Genomic DNA, 20759 nt, shown 5'->3' with positions numbered 1-20759 from the left:
TCTCTGTAGGACTTGTTTTACTGTGGATATTGATACTTTTGAACCTGCATCTTCACAAGGTCCTTTGCTGTTTTGGGATTGATTTGCACTTTTCGCACCGAAGTACATTCATCTCTAGGAGACAGAACGTGTCTCCTTCCTGAGCGGTATGACGGCTGCGTGGTCCCATGGTGTTTACACTTGTGTACTATAGTTTGTACAGATGAACGTGGTACCTTCAGGCGTTTGGAAATTGCTCCCAAGGATGAACCAGACTTTTTCTTTCTGAGGTCTTGGCTGATTTCTTATGATTTTCCCATGATGTTAAGCAAAGAGGCACTGAGTTTGAAGGTAGGCCTTGAAATACATCCACAGGTACACCTCCAATTGACTCAAATGATGCCATGCCATAACTTTCTGGAATTTCCCAAGCTGTTTAAAGGCACACTAAGTTGACTGTATGTAAACTTCTGACCCACTGGAATTGTGAGACAGATATAAGCGAAATAATCTGTAAACAATTGTTTGAAAAATTAATTGTGCCATGCGCAAAGTAGATGTCCTAACCGACTTGCCAAAACTATAGTTTGTTTACCTCTCTAGGGTACGGGGGACGGTAGCGTCCCACCTAGTCAACAGCCAGTGAAACTGCAGGGCGCCAAATTCAAAACAACAGAAATCCCATAATTAAAATTCGTCAAACGTACATGTATTTTAGACCATTTTAAAGATACACTTCTTGTTAATCCCACCACAGTGTCCGATTTCAAAAAGGCTTTACAACGAAAGCAAACCAAACAATTATGTTAGGTCAGAGCCAAGTCACAGAAAAACACATCCATATTTCCAGCCAAAGAGAGGAGTCACAAAAAGCAGAAATGTAGATAAAATTAATCACTAACCTTTGATGATCTTCATCAGATGACACTCATAGGACTTCATGTTACACAATACATGTATGTTTTGTTCGGTAAAGTTCATATTTATATAAAAAAATCTGAGTTTACATTGGCGCGTTATGTTCAGTAGTTCCAAAACTTCCGGTGATTTTGCAGAGAGCCACATCAATTTACAGAAATACTCATAATAAACATTGCTAAAAGATACAATTGTTATGCATGGAATTTTAGATCCACTTCTCCTTAATGCAACCGCTGTGTCAGATTTCAAAAAAACTTTACGGAAAAAGCACACCATGCAATAATCTGAGTACGGCGCTCAGAGACCAAAACAACCCAAACAGATATCCACCATGTTGTGTATTCAACAGAAGCCAGAAATAGCATTATAAATATTCACTTAACTTTGATGATCTTCATCAGAATGCACTCCCAGGAATCCCAGTTCCACAATAAATGTTTGTTTTGTTCGATATTTGTCCATCATCTATGTCCAAATACCTCCTTTTTGTTCGCGCGTTCGGTACACAATCCAAACTCATGACGCGATCACTAGGAGCAGACGAAAAGTCAAAAAGTTCCATTACAGTCCGTAGAAACATGTCAAACGATGTATAGAATCAATCTTTAGGATGTTTTTAACATAAATCTTCAATAATGTTCCAACCGTAGAATTCCTATGTCTGTAGAATTGCAATGGAACAGAGCTAACTATCACGTGAGTGCACGAGACTGAGCTCGTGGCACTCCGCCAGACCTCTGACTCAATCCCCCCCCCCCCCCCCCTCACTTCACAGTAGAAGCATCAAACAAGGTTCTAAAGACTGTTGACATCTAGTGGAAGCCTTAGGAAGTGCAATATGACCCCATAGACACTGTGTATTTGATAGGCCAAGAGTTGAAAAACTACAAACCTCAGATTTCCCACTTCCTGGTTGGATTTTTTAGTCAGGTTTTTGCCTGCCATATGAGTTCTGTTATACTCACAGACATCATTCAAACAGTTTTAGAAACTTCAGTGTTTTCTATCCAAATCTACAAATTATATGCATATTATAGCTTTTATGGCTGAGTAGCAGGCAGTTTATTTTGGGTACGCTTTTCATCCAAAATTCCCAATGCTGCCCCCTACCCTAGAGAAGTTAACAAGAAATTTGTGGAGTGGTTGAAAAACAAGTTTTAATGACTCCAAGCTAAGTGTATGTAAACTTCTGATTTCAACTGTGTGTATGTATGTGTGTGTGTGTGTGTGTATACACAGTACTAGTAACACATTTGGGGTGGACACCTACTCATTCAAGAGTTTTTCTTTATTTTTTAAAACTATTTTCTACATTGTATAATAATAGTGAAGACATCCAAACTATTAAAAAACACATGGAATCATGAATTAACCAAAAAAGTGTTGAACAAATCCAAAATATATTGTATATTTCAGATTCTCCAAAGTAGCCACCCTTTGCCTTTGACAGCTATGCACACTCATGGCATTCTCTCAACCAGCTTCATGAGGTAGTCACCTGGAATGGAATGCGTTTAAATTAGCAGGTGTGCTTTGTTAAAAGTTAATTTGTGGAATTTCTTAATGCGTTTGAGCCAATCTGTTGTGTCTTGACAAGGTATGGTATACAGAAGAAAGCCCTATTTGGTAAAAGACCAAGGCCATATTATGGCAAGAACAGCTCAAATAAACAAAGAGAAATGACAGTCCATCATTACTTTAAGACATGAAGCTCAGTCAATATGGAAAATGTTAAAAACTTTTGAAAGTTTCTTCAAGTGTGGTCGCAAAGACAATCAAGCGCTATCTATTTTTATATTTTTATATCTTTGCTTAAAACTTGGTTAGTTGAAGTCAAACCATCTGCCGTCCAAATTCGAAACTCGAAGTCAAATATAGACTTATTGACACTGTGCACTTTCACATTTTTGTGCTTCTCACATTCATTCACCTACTGTATGTTTCATGCATGTTCAAACCACACACGCGCACACATTCACGTTAATTTTCTTTAAAAAAAAGCTGATATTTAATTCAACTCAGTATGTGAATGTTAAGGTTTTTTTTTGGTGCACAATACACATAGGCCCACTGATTTTTCTCATTTAAATGTTCATTGTGTCTCATCACTAAAGGCTTTGTGACGGGTCACTCAACGTTTTCATTGTAGTTTTTGGACTGGGTTTTTGCCATTTTCGATGACATAATAGTGGTTACTGATTGACTGGGCCAATTTGCTCCCTGTGTGTTTGTAAATGGGTGGCTGTAAATGAGTTGTCGCAATAAAGCCTTCAGGCATTAGTCCCAGCTGACATTGACTCAAGAATGGCCTGTACAGTTATGGTGCATTAGAGTGGAGGAGCAAGTGCTCAGTTCACTATGGGAGAAGGGAGCTGAAATACAATCATGCTGCTTCTCAATGCAGCCTAAAATCCCTGCATTTATGGTGCTACTTGCCAGGAGTCTTAGCTTTTTTACATTGGGTTTTAAGACCCTTTACACAGGTGTGGATCATGGCAATGGACTGTATAGGATCCAGCGATGCCTTCAAACTGGGGATTTTAGGAAGCATCGTTAGGAGGTAAGCATTTATTATTTATTATTCTTCAGGCACACTCTTCTTCCGAGCAGCATATGATGAAATCTTAAGCCTAGTCTTGTGTAACTCTGTTACCAATTCCTCCATGAGCTAACAAACATGTTTCTGAGAGAAGCGTGTGCAAATCTTTGGGAAAATGTAGCCTACCGGTACGCACCATTTATTATAATCTTATTTCCATTTCCTGGGAACTTGCAACTAGAAAAACATGTAGTACACAGGCTACTATGTAAAAAGAGGTTGATAGTTTTGGGAGGCATTTTTGTCCCTGATGTTCTCGCAAAAGTGCTTTTGGAACATAATGACATGCTCTGTTTTGTCAGAAACTGTATTGTTTGCTGTATGAGTGGTTAAGCAGGTAGGCCTACTGAAGGTGAACTGCTGCCCCCTCCCTGAGCTGGGCTACTGGAATCCATAGTGGCACATGTCTCAAGACTTGGCATCATAAAGTCTCTGTGGTATTGCTGGCTGGGTCAGTCGTTTTCTTTGTCTTAAAATGCCTTAGTCTGAGATATGCACTGACGACTGGGGCGGCAGGTCGCCTAGTGGTTAGAGCATTGGACTAGTAACCGGAAGGTTGCAAGATCGAATCTCTGAGCTGACAAGGTAAAAATCTGTCCTTCTGCCCCTGAACAAGGCAGTTACCCCACTGTTCCTAGGCCGTCATTGAAAATAAGAATTAGTTCTTAACTGACTTGCCTAGTTAAATAAAGGTAAAATTTAAATAAACTCACTGTCATGTGCAGACTGACTTGACTGCCTGCCTGACGTGTGTACAGACCTGTTAAGTCTGCCTCACCCGTGTAGCTGCAGGATGGAGAGACTAGGGAAAAAGAGGTAGAGAGTGTGGGGGCGTAGACCTGTGAGCCTCGTTGTGGCGTTTCCTATCCCGGATTAACTCACTGACGGAGATGTTGTTGAGCACCTGCCAACTCAGGCCTTGCTTTCCTGCACCACAACACCAGGGAAGGACTGAGGAGATGGACGAACAGGGCATAATGGGACCTACAGGCTAGATATCAGGTCAAAATGTAGAGCAACTTAGAAATGGGGTGAGTCACGGCACTCGAGGCCTCTGATTAAATTCAACCGTTGGTTTACCCTCTAGCCATTTGTTGGTATGTGTGTGTGTTGCTGCCTGCTGTGTTTACTGTATATAGAGTATTTATAGTGGAAGATCAAGCCGCTCCAGAGGTAGGCTAAATTCCCCCAGGAATGTTTCCAGAGTACTCAGGGGGTAGAGCTGAGCCAGTCAGTCACACTTTGGCTGTGGTGCCTGAAATAGGGCTCTGTTGTTTTAAGCCAGGGATCTCTGTGAAACCTTTAAAATCCAGTGCTTTTGGAGGACTTAGGCCAAACGGGCACGAGAGAGCGTGAGAGGCAGCCAGACTTCCCCCTGAACAGGTACTGGGACAAAAAGGCACCTTTTCCGATTTAAAGAAAGGCAACTGGGACAGAGCTGAGTTTGTCTGGGATAATAACTACACTAGCTAGATAGATGCTGTGGCAGGGCTGAGTTTGTCTGGGATAGTAACTAGACTAGCTAGATAGATGCTGTGGCAGGGCTGAGTTTGTCTGGGATAGTAACTAGACTAGCTAGATAGATGCTGTGGCAGGGCTGAGTTTGTCTGGGATAGTAACTAGACTAGCTAGATGCTGTGGCAGGGCTGAGTTTGTCTGGGATAGTAACTAGAGGTCGACCGATTATAATTTTTCAATGCCGATACTGATTATTGGAGGACCAAAAAACCCGATACCGATTAATCGGACGATTTAATTGTTTATTTTTTTAAATAATGACAATTACAACAATACTGAATTAACACTTATTTTAACTTAATATAATACATCAATAACATCAATTTAGCCTCAAGTAGATAATGAAACATGTTCAATTTGGTTTAAATGCAAAAACAAAGTGTTGAAGAAGAAAGTAAAAGTGCAATATGTGCTATGAAAGAAAGCTAATGTTTCAGTTCCTTGCTCAGAACATGAGAACATATGAAAGCTGGTGGTTCCTTTTAACATGAGTCTTCAATATTCCCAGGTAAGAAGTTTTAGGTTATAGTTATTTTAGGATTATTTCCCTCTATACCATTTGTATTTCATTAACATTTGACTATTGGATGTTCTTATAGGCACTTTAGTATTGCCAGTGTAACAGTATAGCTTCCGTCCCTCTCCTCGCTCCTCCCTGGGCTCGAACCAGCAACACAACGACAACAGCCACCACATCGAAGCAGCGTTACTCATGCAGAGCAAGGGAAACAACCACCCCAAGGCTCAGAGCGAGTGAAGTTTGAAACGCTATTAGCGTGCGCTAACTAGCCAGCCATTTCACTTCGGTCACACCAGCCTCATCTCGGGAGTTGATTAGTTTGAAGTCATAAACAGCGCAATGCTTGACGCACAACAAAGAGCTGCTGGCAAAACGCACGAAAGTGCTGTTTGAATGAATGTTTACGCGCCTGCTTCTGCCTACCACCGCTCAGTCAGATACTTAGATACTTGTATGCTTGTATGCTCAGTCAGATTATATGCAACACAGGACATGCTAGATAATATCTAGTAATATCATCAACCATGTGTAGTTAACTAGTGATTATGATTGATTGTTTTTTTTAAGTTAAGTTTAATGCTAGCTAGCAACTTTCCTTGGTTTACAGCATTTGCGTAACAGGCAGTCTCCTTGTGGAGTGCAACGAGAGAGAGGCAGGTCGTTATTGCGCTGGACGAGTTAACTGTAAGGTTGCAAGGTTGGATCCCCCGAGCTGACAAGGTGAAAATCTGTCTTTCTGCCCCTCAACGAGGCAGTTAGCCCACCGTTGCTAGGCCGTAATTGAAAATAAGAATGTGTTATTAACTGACTTGCCTAGTTAAATAAAGATGTAAAAAAAATGTAAAATAAAATCGGCACCCAAAAATACCGATTTCCGATTGTTATGAAAACTTGAAATCGGCCCTAATTATTCAGCCATTCCGATTAATCGGTCGACCTCTAGTAGTAACTACACTAGCTAGATTGATGCTGTGGCAGGGCTGAGTTTGTCTGGGATAGTAACTACACTAGCTAGATAGATGCTGTGGCAGGGCTGAGTTTGTCTGGGATAGTAACTACACTAGCTAGATAGATGCTGTGGCAGAGCTGATTTTTGTCTGGGATAATAACTACACTAGCTAGATAGATGCTGTGGCAGGGCTGAGTTTGTCTGGGATAGTAACTACACTAGCTAGATACATGCTGTGGCAGGGCTGAGTTTGTCTGGGATAGTAACTACACTAGCTAGATACATGCTGTGGCAGGGCTGAGTTTGTCTGGGATAGTAACTACACTAGCTAGATAGATGCTGTGGCAGGGCTGAGTTTGTCTGGGATAGTAACTAGACTAGCTAGATAGATGCTGTGGCAGGGCTGCATTTGTCTGACGGTGGGGGGTAGAAGATACTGTGATGTAGCCTAGCCAATCTGGTAAGGTTGTCGCTAAATGGAGGTTGTACTTGGGACGTACCGGTAAGACCAAATATCTTGTGGTGGTGTTAGGGATGGGAAATGTGGACGTGATATCTATGGTGTTTCTGATGGGACAGGGAGTTAGTGAGGGCTTCTCTTTGGTTTCTGCAGTGTGTGACCATATATAGGTTTGAGGTGTTTTGTGTAATAAATTGGTAATAAGGCAGACTCGTCCAAAGCAACATGAACACAGGCTACATTCAGCAGCAGCTGATTATGTGGTGAGTGCCGAGTATCCTCCAGGGTTGAGGTCAATTCAAAATGAAGGCAGTCAATTCAGGAAGTAAACTGACATTCCAGGTCAATAATTTTAAAAAGGGCACCTATGTTCTATGCTTTAATTCAAAGCTTTTTCCATTTGTTAATTTTCAATTCAAATCACTTCCTGAATTGACTGCATTCCATTTGAATTGACTCCAACCATGGTATCTCTGAGTTTGTGTTAACCCACACCTCTCGTCTCTGTGGTTCCCTAGGTCCCTGGATGCCCCACGGCACTCCGTCCTCGCTCGCCCTCCCGATGGCCGGCAGCTGACCCCGCCCCCCAGGATGACGGTGAGAGAGCGGCTGCGAGAGAAGATCTCGGCGGCGTTTTACCGCCATGGGCTGCTTTGCGCTTCCTATCCGGTGCCCATCATCCTCTTCACCTCTGCCAGTATTCTCGCCTGCTGGTACGTCTGAGAAAGGGGAGTGCCTTTGAGGGAATCGGGTTTTGGGGATGGGCGTGTGCATCTTCAAGAGATTATATGTGAGAGTTCTTGTACTGGTTTCTCTGAACATGTTTTTGGCAGGTTTTGAAAGGATTGTATGTATTTTTTCTATCCACATGGGCAGAGGTGAGATGGTAGGTCAGGAAAATAGAAGAGAAGCAGATGGATGAACATTAAAAAAAAGAGGTGGGAGAAAAAGGAACAGGCCCTGCAAAACCCAGTCAACTAAATGAAACGGCCATAGCCATACACATAAATCAGCACTCGGAACAGAACACACACTTTTCCACCTCAGAGTTCCACATTTGAGGTCAACCCCGCCACAGTTGAAAGGTCACAGATGAGAAGTCAGGACAGGATGGAACGAATACGGTACAGCATGGAACTGTGGAGGCAGCAGTGCACTGCCAAAAGCACGGCTGGCTGGCGGCTGCACTGAGTGCAGGGAATTAAAGGGGTGGAAGCAGAGTTAAAAAGAGAGACACAGCAGAGGGCTGTGAGAAAGTGACCCCTGGAGAATAGGCCTATCTGTGTGTTCCTGGCCCTCCATCTGTCTCCCAGGAGGTGGGGGCTCCTGCTGCAAAACAAAAGCCCTTTGTGGCAGTACAGTGACCTTAGAGAGAGGGAGAGGGAGAGAGGGTGTAGTGTCCTCAAAGAGAAATCTGTATCCCGTGGCCTGACAGGCTGCCAAAGAACCAGGATGAAAGAGTGTTCAAGCACTTAGATACTGAGCAACACTGTCAGTCACGTCACTATTAAAAAAAACAAGCATTTCGCTACACCCGCAATAACATCTGCTAAATATGTGTATGTGACCAAAAATATTGTATTTATTGTACTATACTTTGGAACTATGCAAACTGCACATTTTGATGTGGTGCAGGTCAGGGATACTGAGTCAGTATTGACAGTGTTTAGTGTATAGAACACCCATAAACGTTTCAGTGTGTTCAGTCCTCACCTGAAAATCAATTTCCCAATGCCCTGTTGGAATCTTTAGTTAATTATTCAAGAGGTTTGAAATGCTTTTGCTCGTCTATGGAAGTGGGCTTCAACTTCGAAGGCAACAGAGCAAGGCCTATACCCTTCACAGTGGGGTAGTCTCCTCACGAGGGGTAATAAGATTTTAAGAGATTTTAACTGGTTATGGTTGGCGTCCTCCAAATTTGTACCTACATTCATCCCTTTGCTACAGTATTGCCAGGCTGTCGCCATCATTTCCAGTCGTGGTAAAGTGTACCCAATGGCCTAACAGAGACAGACAAATGCAGCACTGTCACTCTGGCTGTTTGTCTTAGCCTCAGTAGCCTCGTCGCTTTCCATGAATTCTGGAGGCGCCCTTGAACTTAATGCACTTATTGGTTTTCTTAGTTTTTTCCCCTCATTTAAAATGAGTTTGTTCACAGGGCAAATGGGCCCTAGAAAGTGGTCATTTCTAGGAGAATGGTTGAGTGAAGACAATGACAACCTGGGATGAAAGGTTGTAGTTACTTACTCTTGCATTAGGGTGGAATTAGTGAGCATTAGTAGACTCATGTTTTACAAACACACATTCATGAGTGGATATGGTATCGGCATACATATTACGCGCTAAACCCCTTCAATCCTTTTCTCATTAAGTGTGTGTATGTGTGTGTGTTCGTTCCTGTGTCAGTGTGTGGGGCTTGCAATTGTGCACATGCGAGTGTATCCTAAATCTTGTAAATCTCAGTGTGTTTCGTAAGAGCCAACCTCTTCCCAGGGAAACGGGTGGTCGGTCTCTAGTTAATGCTAAATCTGCCAACAAAGGACAGGGGAGGCAGTGGCACCGACTTATTTTTTTCACTTACACAGACATTCACACACTTGCACACTCAGGGATGCTTATATACACATACATGTATTATTATACTGAACAAAAAATATAAACGCAACATGTAGTGTTGGTTTCATGTGTTAAAATAAAAGATCCCTGAAATTCTCTCAAATTTGGTGCACACATTTGTTTACATCCCCGTTAGTGAGCATTTCGCCTTTGCCAAGATAATCCATCCACCTAACAGGTGTGGTATATCAAGAAGCTAATTGACCGCACGATCATTACACAGGTGCACCTTGTGCTGTACCAGCAGATGGCGTCGTGTGGGCGAGTGGTTTGCTATTGTGAACATAATTCCCCATGGTGGCAGTGGGGTTATGGTATAGGCAGGCATAAGCTACAGACTATGAACACAATCGCATTTTATCGATGGCAATTTGAATGCACAGAGATGCCGTGACAAGATCCTGAGGCCCATTATTGTGCCATTCATCCGACGCCATCACCTAATTTTTCAGTATGATAATGCACAGCCCCATGTCGCAAGGATCTGTACACAATTCCTGGATGCTGAAAATGTCCCAGTTCTTCCATGACCTGCATACTCTCCAGATCTGTCGCCCATTGAGCATGTTTGGGATGCTCTGGAACGATGTGTACGACAGCTTGTACCAGTTCCCGCCAATATCCAGCAACTTTGCAACAGCTTGATCAACTCTATGCTAAAGAGATGTCTTGCTACATGAGGCAAATAATGGTCACACCAGATACTGATTGGTTTTCTGATCCACGCCCCTACCGTTTCTTTTAAGGTATCTGTGACCAACAGATGCATATCTGTGTTCCCAGTCATGTGAAATCCATAGATTAGGGCCTAATATTTTTTTTCTTCAATTGACTGATTTCCTTATTTGAACTGTAACTCAGTAAAATCTTTGAAATTGTTGCATGTTGCGTTTATTTTGGTTAACTGTAAGGAAATTATCATTTTGGTAGAGGGTGTGTATTTTAGTGCTGGGATAATAATTCACAATACTCAAGCCTGTAACTAATATTCAGACTACACTGTCACTTATTCTCCACTCCCATGTTCTCCCAAGTCATCGCTCTCTCCCCCCTCTCTCAGTTACCCCCTGCTGCGGCTGCCTCTGCCGGGGACCGGGCCGGTGGAGTTCACCACACGGGTCCGAGATTATACCGTCCCTTCCCATGAGCCCCAGGGAGACCTCGGCGAGCGGCCTGACTGGGTAAGACTCATGGTCAAAAGATCACCCCACTTACAGTACCCACATGGCTTGACTGTTTACATGGTACATTTGTAATATCATGATCTTTAAAAAATAAACCTAACACCACTAAGTACCATTTGGTACCAGGTAGTTACCAATTGAATTGAGTGTTTGAAATATCAGCTGAAAAAGGGACTGTAAAATAACAAACTCATCCGCTTCTCTACCATGTTTTTCAAAACCCTCTATGGCTCTGTTCCTCCAGTATCGGGGTCCTCCGGTGGCCTACATCCAGCAGGTCCTGGTGAAGGCAGCTGTGTCTCCCTGGGACAGTACGCTGGTCCCTGTGGACGTGTTCCGCTCCCCACTGGGCCGCGTATTCAGCCTGCTGGAGGAGATCCGCAACCATGTACACAACGACGGGTATGGGAAACTACACACACACATCAGATGTCTCTCCCCCACCTCGAGCTTTCTCTACCGTTTTGAAATGCACCTTGACTTGACCGGACTTACCTTTCGTCTCTTTGCAGTTCTGGGGTCAGGAGCCTGGAGGCGCTCTGCCTGCAGGTGACTGACCTGTTGCCGGGGTTACGGCGTATGCAGACAGTGCTGCCGGAGCACGGTTGTCTGCTGGTCTCCCCCGGCAATTACTGGCAGAACCAGCGGGAGCTGTTTGACTCTGACCCCGACCTGCTGAAGACCGTCCACCAGCACGAACCGAAAGGACTGCACACCTCCGCCACACTGAGAGGTAGTTTTTGTCACATGCGCTGAATACAACAGATTACAGTGAAATGCTTACTTACAAGCCCTTAACCAACAATGCAGTTTTAAGAAAAACAAGTGTTGAAGTATTTGCTAGTGAGTGAAAAATAACAAATAATTAAAGAGCAACAATAAAATAATAGTAGCGAGGCTATATTTTACTTATTTGTATTTTATTGAACCTTTTTATTTAACTAGGCAAGTCAGTTAAGAACAAATTCTTATTTACAGTGACGGCCTATATACAGAGGGTACCGGTACAGAGTCAATGTCCGGGGGCACAGGTTAGTCGAGGTAATTGGGGTAATATGTACACGTAGGTAGAGGTAAAGTGACTATGCATAGATAATAAACAGAGAGTAGGAGCAGCGTAAAGGTGGTAGTGGTGAGGGGTTCAAAGCAAATAGTCTGGGTAGCCATTTGACTTGGGGGTAGCAGCTGTTAAGAAGCCTTTTGGACCAAGACTTGGCACTCCGGTACTGCTTGCCGTGAGGTAGCAGAGAGAACAGTCTATAACTAGGATGGCTGGAGTCTTTGGCAATTTTTAGGGCCTTCCTCTGACACCGCCTGGTATAGAGGTCCTGGATGGCAGGAAGCTTGGCCCCAGTCATGTACTGGACCATATGCACTACCCTCTGTAGTGCCTTGTGGTCGGAGGCCGAGCAGTTGCCATACCAGGCGGTGATGCAACCAGTCAGAATGCTCTCGATGGTGCAGCTGTATAACGTTTTGAGGATCTGAGGACCCATGACAGATCTTTTCAGTCTCCGAGGTGGAATAGGAGTTGTCGTGCCCTCTTCACGACTGTCTTGGTGTGTTTGGATCATGATAATTGTTGGTGATGTGGACACCAAGGAACTTGAATCGCTCAACCTGCTCCACTAGAGCCCAGTCGATGAAAATGGGGACGCGCTCTGCCCTCCTTTTCTTGTAGTTCACGATCATCTCCTTTGTCTTGATCACGTTGAGGGATAGGTTGTTATCCTGGCACCACAGGGTCAGGTCTCTGACTTCCTCCCTATAGGCTGTCTCATCGTTGTCGGTGATCAGGCCTACATCTGTCGTCTGCAAACGTATTGATGGTGTTGGAGTCGTGCCTGGCCATGCAGTCATGGGTGAACAGGGAGTACAGGAGGGGACTGAGCACACATCCCTGAGGGGCCCTCGTGTTGATGATCAGCGTGGATCAGATGTGTTGTTACCTACCCTCACCACCTGGAGGCGGCCCGTCAGGAAGTCCAGGATCCAGTTGCAGAGGGAGGTGTTTAGTCCCAGGCTCCTCAGCTTAGTGATGAGCTTTGGGGGCACTATGGTGTACCAATTGTTTTTTAAGTGTTGAAACCAAACCATATGGATTTGACTGAAAGCTGTTTGAATAAACATGTGAAGATGAATGTAAGAAGTGAACATCATTCCAAATAGGCTACATGTCATATTAAACCGCATATAAACACTCTAAACAGGTCAGGAGCCAGACATGGAGCCTATGAAGGAACTAATTATTTAGGCTATTATTTCAATTAGTTCAAGGCTGCAGCCTACAAAGAAATACATTGTGAAGCATTTGTGAATGCAACCCCAGGCTTGGTAGGAGCATAGTGCTCCACATTTAAACAACATTTAGTTGTATTAAATCATTGTAGTCTATAAATTTGGCATTTAGGCTGTGACTTACTTAGATGCAAACGAAGTGAAAAATGGCTTATTAGTCTGTCTACAGTGCCTTTTAATAAATGTTTTGAATACACGCCAGTCTGTGGCTTCAGGCTCATGTGATGGTGCCTAGAGAGCGAGCCAGCAGCGGAGAATATCCTCTCCACACTTGCAGAGCAACTGGGGAAGCTAAACACCCTTTTGGCCACTCTTGCCAGGCTGAGCTGAGATGTAGAGTTGTTTTAAAAATGTTCTATAGGTAGGCCTAAAGGTTTTTAGGCAAATTAACCCAATCAAAACAGAAAGCTCCTTGAAAGTGGGAATGTACCAGGCCTATTGGGCCAAAATATTTATGGCCTAATTTATCTCTATAATGGGATCTGATTTTTTTTGTTTATCAATGCTACAATGACACAGTTAGTTAGTTACAAACCTTGTTCCTTTCTTTTAGCATGTGGATGTAGTATACGGTCATGCTTTCGGGATACCTATCTTTTCAGATTCCACAATGATTCTCTAGTTGTAGACACTACATCAACAAACTCCTTCTCTTGGTCTTCATCTTTGTAAGTCAACTTGATTTTGCACCTGTGTGTTTTATCAGTTTCTTTATAAAAAAATATTTAGTGAACTCCGTGGCTGTAGCTAAAGCATGGGGCTATAGCAGCACACAAGTAGACTGCAAATGCATGCTGGGAGGGACATGCCCTGAGCTCCTGAAGTGAGCGCTACTTTTTTGGAGCGAAATTAGAGCGGGCAAGATGGCTGACGCTCCAGCCTTTTGGGAATCTCGCTCCGTGCTCCAGTCAAATTAGGCACGCTCCTCACTGCTCACAAACTCTGGCCCCAACTAATGTCAGGCAGACTGGTAATGCTGATATTGTTCAATGCTAAGTGTGTGTGTGTGTGTGTGTGTGTGTGTGTGTGTGTGTGTGTGTGTGTGTGTGTGTGTGTGTGTGTGTGTGTGTGTGTGTGTGTGTGTGTGTGTGTGTGTGTGTGTGTGTGTGTGTGTGTGTGTGTGTGTGTGTGTGTTAGACCTGCTGTTTGGCGTCCCGGTGAAACACACAGGGGTTAGTCTGTACAGCAGGAAGAGGGTGGTCACCTACACCATCACCATGGTCCTGGGCAGCTACGACGCCAGGTTCCTGTCTAGCCTGCGGGCGCGTCTCCGCCAGCTGCACCCCTCGGTGAACTGCAGCCTGCGCGAGGACCACATGGTGCACGTGCACTTCAAGGAGGAGATAGGCATGGCCGAGCTCATCCCCCTGGTCACCACCTACATCATACTTTTCGCCTACATCTACTTCTCCACACGTAAGTCTCTGAGTCTGGGTGCCACGGGGGCATCTCAATAGTCTAAAGAGCTTCCCTTCATCTGCACTGATCTGAAAGAGTTGGCTTAGTTTCATTTAGTTAAAGATGCATCCTTCTTTCCATCCATTCTTCTTTGAAGTAATGTGTCCCATTACTAAAGCCGGGGGGGAATTGGTTTCAAAAGAAATGCTGAAGTCAGATGTCTTGCTTTGTGGGCGTCTCGTTTTCACTGGGATATTGTTCCCAGGTGCCCAGTCAAGGCCACAGAGCCAAGGTCCAGATTTGTGTGTGTGTGTGTGTGTGTGTGTGTGTGTGTGTGTGTGTGTGTGTGTGTGTGTGTGTGTGTGTGTGTGTGTGTGTGTGTGTGTGTGTGTGTGTGTGTGTGTGTGTGTGTGTGTGTGTGTGTGTGTGTGTGTGTGTGTGTGTGTGTGTGTGTGTGTGACTGAGTCCTAGCCAAGGCTGGTCCTGTCTCGTCCAGGGATAATCTCCTACACAGAAACACTGTAGTCCACCATAATAATCTACCATGATAAGACTCACCAATGTGTGCCAACACCAACAATATGCTGGCATGCACACACAAACGCACACATGCAATATGTAGAGTGCACAAACCTCATTTCAACTAAAAGCTGCATAAACTCTCATGCTGAGAGACATTCTTCTTTGTAGTGTGGGTGTTAGACAGAGTCCTATGTTAACTCTTTCCTCCCAGTGTATGTAGACTCTATGTTAACTCTTTCCTCCCAGTCTATGTAGACTCTATGTTAACTCTTTCCTCCCAGTGTATGTAGACTCTATGTTAACTCTTTCGTCCCAGTCTATGTAGACTCTATGTTAACTCTTTCCTCAAATCAAATCAAAATCAAATCAAATCAAATTTTATTTGTCACATACACATGGTTAGCAGATGTTAAATGCGAGTGTAGCGAAATGCTTGTGCTTCTAGTTCCGACAATGCAGTGATAACCAACAAGTAATCTAACTAACAATTCCAAAACTTCTGTCTTATACACAGTGTAAGGGGATAAGGAACATGTACATAAGGATATATGAATGAGTGATGGTACAGAGCAGCATACAGTAGATGGTATCGAGTACAGTATATACATATGAGATGAGTGTGTAGGCAAAGTAAACAAAGTGGCATAGTTAAAGTGGCATAGTTAAAGTGGCTAGTGATACATGTGTTACATAAGGATGCAGTCGATGATGTAGAGTACAGTATATACATATGCATATGAGATGAATAATGTAGGGTAAGTAACATTATATAAGGTAGCATTGTTTAAAGTGGCTAGTGATATATTTACATCATTTCTCATCAATTCCCATTATTAAAATGGCTGGAGTTGGGTCAGTGTCAATGACAGTGTGTTGGCAGCAGCCACTCAATGTTAGTGGTGGCTGTTTAACAGTCTGATGGCCTTGAGATAGAAGCTGTTTTTCAGTCTCTCGGTCCCAGCTTTGATGCACCTGTACTGACCTCGCCTTCTGGATGATAGCGGAGTGAACAGGCAGTGGTTCGGGTGGTTGATGTCCTTGATGATCTTTATGGCCTTCCTGTAACAACGGGTGGTGTAGGTGTCCTGGAGGGCAGGTAGTTTGCCCCCGGTGATGCGTTGTGCAGTCCTCACTACCCTCTGGAGAGCCTTACGGTTGAGGGCGGAGCAGTTGCCGTACCAGGCGGTGATACAGCCCGCCAGGATGCTCTCGATTGTGCATCTGTAGAAGTTTGTGAGTGCTTTTGGTGACAAGCCGAATTTCTTCAGCCTCCTGAGGTTGAATAGGCGCTACTGCGCCTTCTTCACGACGCTGTCAGTGTGAGTGGACCAATTCAGTTTGTCTGTGATGTGTATGCCGAGGAACTTAAAACTAGCTACCCTCTCCACTACTGTTCCATCGATGTGGATAGGGGGGTGTTCCCTCTGCTGTTTCCTGAAGTCCACAATCATCTCCTTAGTTTTGTTGACGTTGAGTGTGAGGTTATTTTCCTGACACCACACTCCGAGGGCCCTCACCTCCTCCCTGTAGGCCGTCTCGTCGTTGTTGGTAATCAAGCCTACCACTGTTGTGTCGTCCGCAAACTTGATGATTGAGTTGGAGGCGTGCGTGGCCATGCAGTCATGGGTGAACAGGGAGTACAGGAGAGGGCTCAGAACGCACCCTTGTGGGGCCCCCGTGTTGAGGATCAGCGGGGAGGAGATGTTGTTGCCTACCCTCACCACCTGGGGGCGGCCCGTCAGGAAGTCCAGTACCCAGTTGCACAGGGCGGGGTCGAGACCCAGGGTCTCGAGCTTGATGACGAGCTTGGAGGGTACTATGGTGTTGAATGCCGAGCTGTAGTCGATGAACAGCATTCTCACATAGGTATTCCTCTTGTCCAGGTGGGTTAGGGCAGTGTGCAGTGTGGTTGAGATTGCATCGTCTGTGGACCTATTTGGGCGGTAAGCAAATTGGAGTGGGTCTAGGGTGTCAGGTAGGGTGGAGGTGATATGGTCCTTGACTAGTCTCTCAAAGCACTTCATGATGACGGAAGTGAGTGCTACGGGGCGGTAGTCGTTTAGCTCAGTTACCTTAGCTTTCTTGGGAACAAGAACAATGGTGGCCCTCTTGAAGCATGTGGGAACAGCAGACTGGTATAGGGATTGATTGAATATGTCCGTAAACACACCGGCCAGCTGGTCTGCGCATGCTCTGAGGGCGCGGCTGGGGATGCCGTCTGGGCCTGCAGCCTTGCGAGGGTTAACACGTTTAAATGTCTTACTGACCTCGGCTGCAGTGAAGGAGAGACCGCATGTTTCCGTTGCAGGCCGTGTCAGTGGCACTGTATTGTCCTCAAAGCGGGCAAAAAAGTTATTTAGTCTGCCTGGGAGCAAGACATCCTGGTCCGTGACTGGGCTGGATTTCATCTTGTAGTCCGTGATTGACTGTAGACCCTGCCACATGCCTCTTGTGTCTGAGCCATTGAATTGAGATTCCATTTTGTCTCTGTACTGACGCTTAGCTTGTTTAATAGCCTTGCGGAGGGAATAGCTGCACTGTTTGTATTCAGACATGTTGCCAGACACCTTGCCCTGATTAAAAGCAGTGGTTCGCGCTTTCAGTTTCACGCGAATGATGCCATCAATCCACGGTTTCTGGTTAGGGAATGTTTTTATCGTTGCTATGGGAACGACATCTTCGACGCACGTTCTAATGAACTCGCACACCGAATCAGCGTATTCGTCAATATTCCCATCTGACGCAATACGAAACATGTCCCAGTCCACGTGATGGAAGCAGTCTTGGAGTGTAGAGTCAGCTTGGCCTGACCAGCGTTGGACAGACCTCAGCGTGGGAGCCTCTTGTTTTAATTTCTGCCTGTAGGCAGGGATCAGCAAAATGGAGTCGTGGTCAGCTTTTCCGAAAGGGGGGCGGGGCAGGGCCTTATATGCGTCGCGGAAGTTAGAGTAACAATGATCCAAGGTTTTACCACCCCTGGTTGCGCAATCGATATGCTGATAAAATTTAGGGAGTCTTGTTTTCAGATTGGCTTTGTTAAAATCCCCAGCTACAATGAATGCATGATTGAGTTGGAGGCGTGCGTGGCCACGCAGTCGTGGGTGAACAGGGAGTACAGGAGACTCTATGTTAACTCTTTCCTCCCAGTCTATGTAGACTCTATGTTAACTCTTTCCTCCCAGTGTGTGTAGACTCTATGTTAACTCTTTCCTCCCAGTCTATGTAGACTCTGTCTATGTTAACTCTTTCCTCCCAGTCTATGTAGACTCTGTCTATGTTAACTCTTTCCTCCCAGTGTGTGTAAAATCTGTCTATGCTAACTCTACTTCTTCCTCTCTCCAGGTAAGATTGACATGGTGAAGTCAAAATGGGGCTTGGCGCTGGCTGCCGTGGTAACAGTGCTCAGCTCTCTGCTTATGTCTGTGGGGCTCTGCACCCTGTTCGGCCTGACGCCCACACTCAATGGAGGGTAAGAAACACACACACACACTCTACATATATCCTAAAAGCCCCTGACCCTCTCCTGCTCATTGATCTGTATGGACTACTGTGGGACTGCAGACATTAATGTACAGTGAGTGACAGGGGACTGTGTTACCAAGGGCAACAGATGTGGACTCAAAGGGGAGGAGGGATTCTTAAGAGGGCGGGGATAGATATTGATGTGGCGTACCTGGCCAATCACACCCAGCTTATTGGAATGTAGAGGATGGCGTAACCATCTCACACCATCCAAATCTCACCAACCATCAATCAAGATTCCAGGGTCCACACGCACACAGACCTACATACCCACTGTCGTGCATATTGACACAATGGCCACACAATAAAGCCTGTTGAAGTAATAACACGTGTGTTTGGTCTTTATCTTCTGTGGCGTAGTTTTGTTACTTACTGACCTCCAACCCTTATCTTCACGTGTAATGATAGCATATCTCTGGTTTACTGTCTGTCAAACCTTGTCTGTCTTCAATCGTACCTTCTCTCTTTCATCATCTGTACTCTTGTCCACTAAATATCCCCTTTTCTATTTTTAACCTGTTTTTTATTTGTGCGACTATCAAATTGAAAAACCTGACCTCTCTCCCACCCTAACATCCAAACTTGCATCTATCACCTGATCCACAAATAAACAGCTTTGTAATCATGTTGTCTCTGCTTGTGTCTCTCTCTCTGTCAGTGAGATCTTCCCCTATCTGGTGGTGGTGATAGGGCTGGAGAACGTCCTGGTTCTCACCAAGTCTGTGGTGTCCACCCCTGTTGACCTGGAGGTCAAACTACGCATCGCTCAGGGTAAGAGTGTGTGTGGGCTGGCTCTTCTATCCTTGTGGGGACCTACAATCCCCAAAAGTCCCCACGAGGATGGTAAAAGCAAGGCAAATTCTCCCTTGTAGGGACATTTCCCATGAGGACAAAGGCTATTTTAAGGTTAGAATTAGTGCAAGGGGGCCTCCTGAAAGGCGCAGCGGTTTAACCTCTCTAGGCTAGATGGGACGGAAATCCAGTGAAATTGCAGGGCGCCAAATTCAAACTACAGAATTGTAAATATTTAACATTCTTGAAAATGCACATGCAATATGTCAAAATAAAGCTTAACTAGAAAAACTAAAATTTGCGGGTCATTTTTCGACACATGCACCCGGCTTGTCACAAGCAACACCTTGTGACGGGCCGGGGTGCATGCACGCTGACTTCGGTCGCCAGCTGTTCGCCGTGTCCTCCGACACATTGGTGCGGCTAGCTTCCGGGTTAAACGAGCAGTGTGTCAAGAAGCAGTGCGGATTGGCAGGGTCGTGTTTCGGGGGACGCATGGCTCTCGACCTTCGCCTCTCCCGAGTCCGTACGGGAGTTGAAGCGATGAGACAAAACTTTAACTACCAATTGGATATCACAAAATTGGGGAGAGAAAGGGGTAAAAAAGTACCATGAAAAAATAATTTGTGTAAGGAGTTATGGTTTAGGGTTATGGTAAGTTTTAGGGATAGGGAAAATAGGATTTGATTTTAGATCCCCACGAGGATATAAGAACAAAATGTGTGTGTGCGTGAAATCCAAGCATTTGTTAATGTGGTATTGTGTTGTCCCTCTCCAGGCCTTAGTAATGAGAGCTGGTCTATCATGAAGAACATGGCCACAGAGCTGTGCATCATCCTCATAGGATATTTCACCCTGGTGCCTGCTATCCAGGTAACACACACACACACACATCTATCACACACTGGCGTATGAACACAGGTCGATGCACACTTTCATTCACATAGACAGAGTAGATCGTACTGCCACAGAACATGCACACACACACTTCTACTGTGTATGTTATGAGCGGCCTGCTGTTTATGTCTGTGTTTCCAGGAGTTCTGTCTGTTTGCTGTGGTGGGGCTGGTGTCTGACTTCTTCCTTCAGATGTTTTTCTTCACCACAGTTCTTTCTATTGACATCCGACGCATGGAGGTACACACACACACACACACACACACACACACACACACACACACACACACACACACACACACACACACACACACACACACACACACACACACACACACACACACACACACACACACACACACACACACACACACACACACTGTCAACAGTGCTTTCCTTAGTAATTTACAGCATGGAGGTGAGGTCATAGACACACACACACACATTTGCCATGTGATGGCGAGGTCTCTTGATCCATGAGTCATTTCCTCAGTCTATCAGTCAGTAAAATATTGACAGTCTTTCTTTATCCACCTTTGTTCTTCTTATCCACCTTGTTCCTCTGTTACAGTCATAGATACATG

The 20759-nt window shown here is 44.8% G+C and overlaps 1 protein-coding gene across 3 annotated transcripts in view; it reads left to right on the top strand.

Moving 5' to 3' along the window:
* LOC123997766 (sterol regulatory element-binding protein cleavage-activating protein-like) overlaps positions 1 to 20759 on the top strand; it is a 40100-nt gene that overhangs the window by 4583 nt on the left and 14758 nt on the right. Inside the window, exons 1-10 of one of the 3 annotated variants that reach the window (XM_046302301.1) lie at positions 3181 to 3460; positions 7465 to 7659; positions 10623 to 10743; positions 10991 to 11148; positions 11259 to 11479; positions 14182 to 14460; positions 18307 to 18433; positions 19145 to 19257; positions 20057 to 20151; positions 20317 to 20415. In XM_046302301.1, the coding sequence (XP_046158257.1) occupies positions 3393 to 3460; positions 7465 to 7659; positions 10623 to 10743; positions 10991 to 11148; positions 11259 to 11479; positions 14182 to 14460; positions 18307 to 18433; positions 19145 to 19257; positions 20057 to 20151; positions 20317 to 20415 (1476 nt within the window). In that variant the 5' untranslated portion in view covers positions 3181 to 3392. Of the gene's footprint in view, positions 1 to 3180; positions 3461 to 4396; positions 4531 to 7464; positions 7660 to 10622; positions 10744 to 10990; positions 11149 to 11258; positions 11480 to 14181; positions 14461 to 18306; positions 18434 to 19144; positions 19258 to 20056; positions 20152 to 20316; positions 20416 to 20759 lie in introns of those variants that run through there. The other 2 variants (XM_046302302.1, XM_046302303.1) reach the window with 2 other exon arrangements.

The sequence above is a fragment of the Oncorhynchus gorbuscha genome, linkage group LG15 (genome assembly GCF_021184085.1).
Source record: "Oncorhynchus gorbuscha isolate QuinsamMale2020 ecotype Even-year linkage group LG15, OgorEven_v1.0, whole genome shotgun sequence".
NCBI classification, from domain to species: Eukaryota; Metazoa; Chordata; class Actinopteri; order Salmoniformes; family Salmonidae; genus Oncorhynchus; species Oncorhynchus gorbuscha.
This window is presented reverse-complemented; position numbering and strand designations above follow the sequence as displayed.